The 11,366-nt window shown below is 39.5% G+C and overlaps 1 protein-coding gene across 22 annotated transcripts in view; it reads left to right on the top strand.

Moving 5' to 3' along the window:
* The first annotated feature begins 253 nt into the window (after positions 1-253).
* Positions 254-11,366, top strand: part of Dnm1l (dynamin 1 like) — a 52,725-nt gene continuing 41,612 nt past the window's right edge. For 8 of the 22 annotated variants that reach the window (XM_034515329.2, XM_034515323.2, XM_034515330.2 and 5 more), the window contains exon 1: positions 328-568. In XM_034515329.2, the coding sequence (XP_034371220.1) occupies positions 467-568 (102 nt within the window). In that variant the 5' untranslated portion in view covers positions 328-466. Of the gene's footprint in view, positions 569-742; positions 834-11,366 lie in introns of those variants that run through there. The other 14 variants (XM_076942517.1, XM_034515326.2, XM_034515338.1 and 11 more) reach the window with 12 other exon arrangements.

Raw genomic sequence — 11,366 nt, 5'->3', positions numbered from 1 at the left:
CCTTTCTTTTAACACAGGGTTTCACTAAGTAGCGCAGATTTTGGTATCTTCTTGCCTAAGTCTCCCATGGTTTGTTTATAGGAGTGTCCCAACTCCCGGAGGCATACTCATACCTAACACTTTAACAATCCTTATTCGTCTATCTGTTCTCTAGCGTTTTGATTATAGTAGACTAAGACTCACGGACCCCACTTCCTTAACCGCCCAGTTTAGATCAATACCTGAAACCTTCTGGAATAGGCCTTCGCGTTCCACTCAGCGTGAACTACATCTCCCGGCAGCCTTTGCGCGCCCACCACTGGCGTGGCGCGTGGCCTGCCGGGAGCGGGCTGGGAGGTGGCGGCCCGGCCCAATGGGTGCGGGCTCCCGAGGAGAGGGCGGAGGAGAAGAGGAAGCTAGCGGGCTGCGGGCCGCGTCCCCATTCATTGCAGTGGCCTGCTGAGTAGGGTCCAGTGTTTCCGGAGTCATGGAGGCGCTGATCCCGGTCATCAATAAACTGCAGGACGTCTTCAACACGGTGGGCGCCGACATCATCCAGCTGCCTCAGATCGTCGTAGTGGGAACGCAGGTAGGATGAGGCCGCGATCGCGAGGCCTGGCTCGGCCGCAGGCCCGCAGGTGTCAACCGGGAGGAGGCCGCCGCCTGGCGCTCCGCTCTGGTCCCGGGCGTTCAGCGGCGCTCAGTGGCCCTGCAGCCTACAGCCGGGCGCGTCGTGGCCCAAGGGCACTCGGGGGACGCGCGGGCGGGCGTGTGGGCGGCTGTCGCTTCCTTCCGGCGGCTGAGCTCGCGACGGACTCTGGAGTTGCGGTGGGCAGAAGGGCAGCAAGCTAGTGGTGAGTCGGCGGCCCACGGAGCATTAGGACATAAAAATAAGATTAAAAGAAAATCCCGGGTATAGTTGGAGATCTAAAGTTAGGAAGGAGCACCAGGTTTTTCTTGTACTACTCCATGACTTTGGTTTTCGTAGTTTTGTGTCTGTGACTCAAATTTGGTATAAGGTTCTCCGGCCTTAAAGTGGGGTATTGGAGATGAGTCCAAATTTTGTATGAAAAGAATGTTGAAGAAATAAATATCTAGAATGGAGAGATATATGACTGACTGACTGACTGACTGACTGACTTCCTTCGCCTTCCTTGAACTGAAGAGGAGCAACAGAACTTTAGGGGAGGTGGCCGTTTCTTGGTTTTGGTTGTTTTTTTAATGTTTGTGGGTACACCGTCGCTGTCCTCAGGCACACCAGAAGAGGGCATCAGATCCCATTAGAGATGGTTGTGACCCACCATGTGGTTGATGGGATTGACTTCTGGAAGACCAGTCAGTGCTCTTAACCGCTGAGCCATATCTCATTAGCCTCCTGTGGGGAATTGTTTTTAAGACAGGCCCTACTCTGTATTTCAAGCTGGCTAATACTTCACCATGTTACTTGAATTGGCTGAAACTCATAGCATTCCCCCTGCCTCAGCTCCCTTGACTGATGAACCACCATGCCCAGATTTTTTTTTTTTTTTTTTAAATTTTTATGATGTGAGTGTTTTTCCTGGTGCTGGTCAGAATAGAAATCCCTAAAACTAGAGTTACAGAAGATTGTGAGATGCCATGTGGCTGCTATAGCCCAGGTCCTCTAAAAGAGCGGCCTTTGCTCTTAACCTCTGGGCCATCTCTCTAACCCCTTTATAAACATATTTTTAGGTGCTCCCACTTGTTAATATAACTTTTTTTTTTTTGAGGTAATGGATGATCTCTCTATTTTCCATGGGTTGTATGACTATATCTTACTACAGAAAGTATATAAATATTATAAGAAGGAGTAGTTTACAGAATATTAGAGGATATCCATATACTTCAAACCCTGTAGTTTGTCATTATTTGGGGCCTTTAAATATTTAAAGCAGTAGGAATTATTTGGGGGCCATTTGCTGGGTTAGCATGGATTTTGTTTGGACAGTCATATCTGCATAACCCAGCACATAACATAATTGATGTTAGCAGTGCCTGGAGACCAAATTATCAAGTGTACTCTTTGGTTTTTTGTTTGTTTTGGCATTTTGTTCCTGAGATCTTGTAGTAGGTCTCTATAAAGGTTTTCAGTGATGCATATTGTTCATTGTAATGGGATATTTAGTTTTTAAGTTAATTTTTACTTTATGAATATTTCCCTGTGTGCTTGTTTATGTATCAAATGCCTGTTAATTCCCTTGGAAGCCAGAAGGGGGGCATCTGATCTGGAACTGGCGATGCAGATGGTTGTGAACTGCCATGTGCATGCTGGGAACTGAACTTGGGGCCTCTGCAAGAGCAACAAGTTCTCTTAACTGCTGAGGTATATCTTCAGCCCCTGAGTTTTATAATGCTGAGACTTTTATAATAAAAACTAGTTTTTGTAAATAATATGAGAAAAGATGACATAGTTATTTTTTATAGCAATCAAGAATTGTGACCTAGCTTTAAAGCAGAAACTTTACATATACTCTTAAGAGATTTCCAAGTGCATTTTAACCATGATATAGTAAAAGAATCAGGGATATAGTGAATCAGAATAAAGAGTTTAAAATCAAGATGGGCTTCTTGCACGCAGTAATGTTAGCCAGTAGAGGGGTGATGGAGGGAAAACGGGAGGCCTTTGAAACTCAGCCCTGTGATAATAGTTTCGTTCCACTTCTGCTTCTTAATGTTAGAAATTTTTAAAGGATGAGATTTGTTTTTGTTTGTTTGTTTTTTCAGCCCAGCAGGTTTTTTTTTTTTTATCTCTATTCAGTTCTTGCTATCTGAAATTTATTCAGGTACAAAGAAGAAGAGCCTAGAAACGTTTCTCAGCCATTTTGACTTATTCTTTTGAGAACTGTCTGTTTAGATTTATTATCCACTATTTGAATAGGTCTTTTCTTGACCCTTGATTTTTATTTTATTTTATTTTATTTTTAGTTCTTTTTATATACTGGATATTAAGCCTCCTTCAGCTATATAACTAGCAAGATTCTCTCCCATCTTATGGGTTTTCTCTTCATTCGATTGTTCTACAGAAGCTTTTTAGTTTTATGAGGTGCCACTTGTCAGTTGCTAGTTTTAATTCTTAGACAACTGGAGTTCTATTTAGAAACTCATTTTCTCTACCTATATCCTATAGGGAACTGCCCATGTTTTCTTCTAGCAGTTTCAGTGTTTCAGATTTTACATTTAGGTCTTTAATCCATTTGCAGTTAGTTTTTGTGCAAGATGATAGACAGATATGGTCCTCATTTTGTTTTTCTACATGTGGACTTCAAGTTTTCTCAGCACTATTTCTTGAAGATGCCATCTTTTCTTTGCTGTATGTTTTTGGCATTTTTGTCAAATACCAGAAGGTATTTGTCCCATTGGTCTATATCAGAAGGTGGCTGTAGTCACATGTCGTGTCTCTGCTTTCTTTATTCTGTTGTTCTATGTGCTGTTACCTTACTCGGGCTCTATAATATATCTTGTAATCTGGAATGATAATTCCTCTAGAAATTTTGCATTCACTTTGGCTATATGGGGTATTGTATGATTCTATATAGATTCTAGAAATTTTTTTCTGTTTCTGTAAAAAATAGGATGGGATTTTGATTGTGATTGCATTGAATCTGTAAACTTTTTTGTATAATGGCCATTTTTACAATATTAATTCTATGTAAATTATATAGCATGAACATGGGACGCTTTCTATTTTTTTAGTGTCTTCAGTCTCTTTCTTTAAAGGTTTAAAGTTTTTTCTGTATAGGTCTTTTTTACCTCTCTGTTATTATTTCTTAGATATGTTTTCTTCTAGGCTACTATGAATGGGAATGTGTCTTTGCTTTCATATTGTATTTATTGTTCCTATATGGACAAGTGATTTTTTTGTGTAATTTTTTTTGAAGGTTGATTCTATATTCTGACACTTTGCTAAAAATTCTGGAGTAATTTTTGTCTCTTATTTATGGTGTAGCATCTGCAGACATGGGTAATTTCTGATTTCTTTTCTTTGCCTTATTTCTCCAACTGGTGTTTTAAGGAATATACTGAAAGAGTGGTGGGCGGCACTGTATAGTTACTGATTTCTGTATGATTCCTTTGTTTTTTTTTCCAACCATTTAGGATAAATGTTGGCTCTGGGTTTGTCATCTATAATCTTTATAATGTTACGTTCCCTCCCTCCAATCTTTCTCTAGCACTTTGATCATGAAGGCATGCTAGATTTTGTCAAAGCCCTTTCTATAGCTATTGAGATGATCATGTGATCTTGTCTTTAGGTTCATTTGTTTTATTTATTAAATTATTGTCTTGAATGTGTTAAACTATCCCTATATCTCCTGGATAAAGCCAACTTGGTCATATTGGATGGGTTTTTTTGTTTGTTTGTTTGTTTGTTTTTTTGTTGTTGTTGGTTTTTTTTTTTTTTTTTTTGTATGCTTGTCTTTGGTTTGGCAGTATTTTATTCAAGAGTTTGAATTGATGTTTGTCAGGGATATTGGCCTGTAGTTTTCTTTCTTGGGTATTAGAGTGATACTGTTTTTATTATTGATTTAGAAGTACTTCTCTTTCTTTTTTTCTTCCTTTGTTTGTTTGTTTTTAATAATTTAAGAAGCGCTTGCTATAGGTCTTTAGAAGCCTGGTAGAATTCATCTAGACTTAGTATTTGGCTTTTGTTGTCGTTTGCTGGCTCGCGTGTTTTACCATTTTGTCTCATCTGTTCAAGGTTGGTTTAGTGGTTAATCTCTTGCTTTAACTTGGGTGGTTTGGATCAATTTAGAAATCCTTCCATTTCTTTTAGGTTTTTCAGATTAAAGGAATACAGGTTTTAAAAGTAATTCCTTCTCATACTCTGGATTTCTTTTGTGTCTTGTTAAAATGTTTCTTTATTCATTTCTGATTCTGTTGAGTTTGGTTAGACAACAAAGTGTTGATATTTTCATAGAAGCTAGCTCTTAAATTCATTGTATTATTTGTTTCTATTTCATTAATTTCTACTTTGATTTTAATTATTACTTACTGTCTACTAGGCTTGGTCTGTTCATGTTTTTTCCAAATTCTTGAGTTTCTTCATTAAGTCCCCTAAGTCTTTCTGGTCTTTTAATGCAAGCAATAGAGGCATTAATTTCCCTATTTAATGTGTCCCAGAGGTTTTGGGACACTTGTTTTCAAATTTTCTTTCTTTCTTATAAGTTCTTCTTTGACCCATTCATCTGTTACTAATGAGTTGCTTAATCTCTAGGAGTTTGTGTACTTATTAGAGATGTTTCATGTTCTTATTCTTATTGTGTTATAATCTGTATTAAGGATAATGTTGGCTGTTAACTTGGCTACTTCTGAAATCAGCTTGATCACAGATGTTAGGCATGCCTGTGGGGGATTTTCTTAATAGATTATTTCAAACAGGAACTAACACTAAAGAAGACTCTTAAGTCTGGACCACACTGTCTGTTGGCAGCCCACATAAAAGGGCATGAAAAAAAGAAATCTTACCTTTTGCCTGTTTGCTCTCACTCTTGCTGGCAAGTTCATTTATTTATTGAAGTCATTTACTATTAAGGTGCTGATTTTAATCTTGTATTTAATTCCAGTAGTATGCTCTGTGAAACTGGATGTGCCAGGTTTGGTGCATAAATGTTTAGAATTGCAAGTCTTGGGCAGTTGTTCTCTTGATCAAAATGAAATGCCTTTCATCTTCCCTGACTAATAATCGTTTAAAGTCTGTTTTGCCCATTATTAGTATAGCAATGCCTGCTTGCTCCCTGGTGTCATTGATTGGAGTAACATCTTTCATCCTTTGACTTTAAGGTGTTGACTCTCTACTCTGAGACAAAACTCTTAACACCTGTGGTGGCTTAAATGAGAATGGCTTCAATAGGCTCATATTTGATTGCTTGGACCTCAGTTAGTGGAACTGTTTTGGAAAGGATTAGGCGCTGTAGCCTTGTTGGAGAAGGTATGTCAGTGGGCATGGGCTCTGTACTTCATGGTTGTTGTCTCAAGATATGAGTCCTGCTTGCTGCTATGCTCCTCATGGGCATGGTCTCTAACCCTCTGGAACTTTGAGCCTGTCTCTCCAAAATGCTTTGCTTTATAATCCTTGGCCATGGTGAGTTTTTTAATGATAATAAAAAAGTAAGATAATCCTTTTATTTTTTAATATGCTACTTAGAAGAATACAATATAGGTAAATTTTTCACTTCATTGAGATGTGATTGACTTTCTCGTGGCATTTTGACCAAAATCTGTATTGATTTTCTTAATTCATTTCTATTGTGGATGACCAAATGTTTCCTCCATATTAGTTTGGTAAGCCTACCGTAACAAAAGCCTATAAACAGGATGGCTTACTGCTATTTATAATAAGACAACATCTTGCCAGTCTTACTTATTTAATTGCCCTTTTTAGAAGCCTTGACTCTAAATACAGTCAGTCACATTCGGAGGTGCTAGATGATAGGGCTTCCCATTTCAGATTTTAGGAGGGTCATATAACAATTGGACTTAATTTCATTACCATGAAGAGACACCATGACCACAGCAAATCTTAAAAAGGAAAACATTTAATTAAAGCTGGCTTTCAATTCAAAGGTTTAGTCCATTAAACTCTACCATTCTGGGAACATGCAGTGCTGGGGTCCAGCCTCGACACAGGATCGGAGTTCTCAACTGGAAGCAGGAATATCTGGAAGGCACATAATAAATACACACACACTTTTTGGGTGCAAGCTGACAGGCAATTTTTCAAGGCTTAAAGTTTCTCTCTTCTCTCTCATGCTCTGCTTTCTTTCTCTCTCGCTCATTTGCTCGCAGCTTGAATCTGCACACACTCTGCATTCTCCTGCACACTCTGCTTTTCTCCTGTGTGCTTTTCTTTTTTTGAACTCCCATACTCTTACACACCTCTGTGTGTTCCCCTCTCACTCTCACACACACTCTTCACACATCTCACATACACAACAAACACACACCACATGCACTCTCCTTTCACTCACACACACATTCTCCATACACACCTCACATTCTCTCTTTACTCACTCTTCACTCACTCTCACATTCTCTCTTCACTCTCTCTTCATATTCTCTCTTCACTCACTCTTCACATCCTCTCTCACTCGCTCTTCTCATGCCCCCTTGTTCGCTCTCTACATGCTCTTTTATTCGCCCTCTCATTCGCTCTCTCACTCTCTCTCACCACATTCACCTCACATACTTCTTCTCCTTTCTCTTGCCCCAGTCTTTTATTGATACTCCAAAATCAGGTAGAAAAAAAGACATTGTATAATCGTTGCCAAATCAAATTCAAAAGAATAACTACAACCCACAAAGAATTAAGAATTACAATTGTTCCCCAAAGTTTCAAGCTTCCCTATTCCCAGGCCTGTAGCCAAAATAATAATAGCAAACTTATCATTATTTAAACTTTTAACTTATTATACTTCAGACTTCAGAGCTCCGAGGTCAGCTACTTGCATTTTCCTGTGAAGCTCTAATGATAAATGACATGGGCAAAGCTGCCAGGCAGTGGCCAGAAAAAATCAAGTTAACCCTGAACTCAGTAGTTCCACTAGCATGCCACTTCTATGCATTGGACACAATGACTCTCCAAAGAGTCCCAGTGTTTTGACTTAGTTTTACTAGTAAAAGATTTTATGTATTCTGTCTTTCCTTATCTAGGAACCACTCTTAAATGTTATGCAGAACTTATTTCATAACCTCAATAGATTTTTCCTTTCTTGGGGTCCCAGTGTTGGCTCTATTTCATTTTCTAATAATCTCTTCAAACTTTCTTTGCAAGTCAAGCATTAATCTGGAACTACCATTGTGCAGTTACTGCATTGTTTCCAAGATGAGAACACACAGCATTCACCTGGGCTATTAGGACTGTGCTGTGCTGTGCCCTGTGCCTCAAGTTTTAATTGTTTAAGAATCATTGCATCAAGGAACATCTAGTTTCAAAGAATTCACCAGAGCAGAAAGAGAAAGAAGTAAGAAAGTCAGATATAATAGAATAATTATGCACACCAAGGCCAACTGTAAAACAGTCACGCACAAATGAAATCTATACAGCCGTTGTCCAGGGCTAAGGTTAGGAGAAATGGGAACAACTGAGCTTACAAAGACTACTGAGATGTCTCCATCCTGGCCTACTGCAGGCAGTCCCTTATTTCAGATGGTAAGTCTCCTGGAGGGATGTGTCTCCTGCTTCTCAGGGTCCCAGACACCATCTTCTTTATAAGGAGCTTCCACAGGCTTCTGAGATGTCTCCATCCTGGCCTCCTGCAGGCAGTCCTTGTCATTATATGCTGTCTCCAGCAATGCAGCATGCAGCCAGTCATGGTACTGGAGAGGGAGATAGCTAAGAGTTCTTCATCCCAATAGGCAGGCAGCAGGAAGAGGGAGTGCCACTGGGCTTAGTTTGGGCTTCTGAATCCACAAAGCCCATCCCCCCAGGACACACTTCTTCTAACAAGGCCATACCTTCCAACAGTGCCATTCCCTCTGAGTCTATAGAGGTCATTTTCATTCAAACCAACACACACACACACACACAAACACACACACACACACACACACACAGGACACAATCGCAAATAAAATGATACTTTATATCAGATTTAAAAGAGTTTAAAATGTAGTCTCTGTAAAAATATCTCATTTAAAAGCAAAACCCAAAATGTTTTCAAAACAGTAGTTGCTGAAATTTATGAAAATGTAACATGGGAGTAGGAAAGTGTGATGATTTGAATATGCTTGGCCCAGAGAGTGGCGCTATTAGAAGGTGTGGCCTTGTTGGAGTAGGTGCGTCACTGTGGGCATGGGCATAACACCCTCATCCTAACTGCCTGGAAGTCAGTCTTCCACTAGCAGCCTTCAGATGAAGATGTAGAACTCTCATCTCTGTCTGCACCGTGCCCGCCTGGATGCTGCCATGCTCTTGCCTTGATGATAATGGACTGACCCTCTGAACCTGTAAGCCAGCCCCAATTAAATATTGTCCTTTATAAGAGTTATCTTGATCATGCTGTCTGTTCATAGCAGTAAGACCCTAAAACAGGAAGTAACTTGGGATTCTTCTAAAAGATCAAAAGCTGGAGAGATGACTCAGTGGTTAAGAGCACCGGCTGCTCTTTCAGAGGTCCTGAGTTTAATTCGAAGCAACCACATGGTGGCTCACAACCATCTGATGCCCTCTTCTGGTGTGTCTGAAGAGAGCAGTGGTGTGCTCATAGACATAAGATAAATAAATACATCTTTTTTTTAAAAGATTGAAAGCATAAGTTATGGACTTTACTAGAGATAAGAAACGTGAAAGTAAGCTCTTTGGTTGGGAAAGAGCACATATAGCATATGACAAAAGAATCTGATCATGAATAGAGGATCCCTATTAGGAATTAAGAACTTCAGATCTCAACTGCTGTGCATAAATGCTGGACTTACCTCCTGTCAAGACCACTGTTTATAGCATCCATGGCTTTGCTGTGCCCTGGTACTGGGCCTTTAATAGGTCCTACAAGGTGACAGACGTCATTAGCACGCCCAGCATAGCCAGTGCCATGAAAGCTACACCAAATACACCACCTTTGTGGGAGAAACCATCAGAGGGGTGTATCTTTGCACCATGTTGCAGCTCAAGATCTCCAAGGATAAACAGGCACTCAAGTTTATCAAGAAGAGAATAAGGTACACATTCATACCACCAGAGGAAACACAAGGAGAAAATTATTTGGCCACATCAAGGAATGTAGCTGCTAAGAACTGATCCTACCCTACTTGTCTCCTCCCTCAATTAATATAATTTTTAAAAACTATATAGTCAAGTTTATGAAATAAAACTAAAACAAGGGCTGGTGAGATGGCTCAGCGGTTAAGAGCACTGACTACTCTTCCAGAGGTCCTGAGTTCAATTCCCAGCAACCACATGGTGGCTTACAACCATCTGTAGTGGGATCCGATGCCCTCTTCTGGTTTGTCTAAAAGACAGCTACACTGTACACATATATACATAAAATAAATAAAATCTTTTTTAAAAAACTAATACAAAATTCTGAATAGAGGGGTGAGGAGGTACATGTTTCCTAAAAAGGAAAGACTCTAACTAGCATTAGATTATCAGTATACAACAACCAATGTTGACTGTATGAAACAGTATTGAACATGTGAAGCTCTTGAGAAATGTTGATTAAAAATGCCTATTTTCCTCCATGTCATATTTCTTGAAGTAGGAAGTGTTATAGTTTGAATTTGGTCCCTAGTGTGGTTTGGAGGTAGTTGAATCTTAAAGAGATAGTGGGAATTTGCAGGTTCATTGAGAGTATTGCCCTTAGGAAGGTGTTAGTGCTGGCTTTATGGAGGTACTTCTCAGGAGAAAGTCTTCTGATCCTGGGCATATGCCTAAAGTAATCTAAATAAGTATACTACAGACATACTTGCACCTTCATGTTTACTCATGCACTGTACATCAATGGTTAAAGGATATGTGGTATGTATTACCTGCAATGGCATTTTATTTATCTTTTGTATTACTTTTCTGTTGCTGTGATTAAAACACAGAAGGAATAGTTTATTCTGGTTTCAGTTACAGAGGTATAAGAGTCCATCACTATCATAGCAGAGAAGTCTGGCAGCAGGCAGACATCTTGCTGAAACAGCAAGCTTAGAGTTTACTTTCTGGAACTAAATGAGAACAGCACAAAACAAAAACCCTGTGCCATGCTGAGAGCAGTCCTGTGAGGGAAGTGTGCAGCTCTAAGCACCTCCATTTAGAAGTCAGAAAGAACATGAGTAAATGGCTTAGCAATACAAGTCACAAAGCTGAAAAAATAAGAACAAACTAGAGTTACAGAGTTAGAAACAACAGGGAAACATTATAACAGACAACAAAAAAATTAGAATATTGTATGGAAGTATTTTAAAAACCTGTACTCCATGAAGTGGAAAACCTAAATGAAAGGGATAATTTTCTAAATTTATTGAAACCACCCAAATTCAACCAAGAAGTTGTCAACAACCGGAAACAACTGAAGAGACTGAAAAAGTTTCCCAGCTTTTTCCCCCCAGATTGTGTTTCTCTGTGTATAGCTTTGGCTGTCCTGGAACTCACTCTGTACACCAGGCTGGCCTCAAACTCTCAAGATCCACATGCCTCTGCCTCCTGAGTACTAGGATTAAAGGCATAAGCCACCTCTTTTTTTTTTTTTTTTTTTTTTTTTGGAAAAAGGAAAAAAGTATCAGGGCCTAATGAATTTACAGTAGAATTCTACCAAACTTTCAAATATTGTCTACAGCCAATAGTTTAATTTCTTAAACTGTTTAAAACAACAGATACAAGGAGCACAAGGAGAAGAAATCCTGGATTTCTTCTACGAAACTCGTATCACTCTAAAATCCAAACCGCA

This window comes from Arvicanthis niloticus, chromosome 12 (genome assembly GCF_011762505.2).
Source record: "Arvicanthis niloticus isolate mArvNil1 chromosome 12, mArvNil1.pat.X, whole genome shotgun sequence".
Classification (NCBI taxonomy): Eukaryota; Metazoa; Chordata; class Mammalia; order Rodentia; family Muridae; genus Arvicanthis; species Arvicanthis niloticus.
This window is presented reverse-complemented; position numbering and strand designations above follow the sequence as displayed.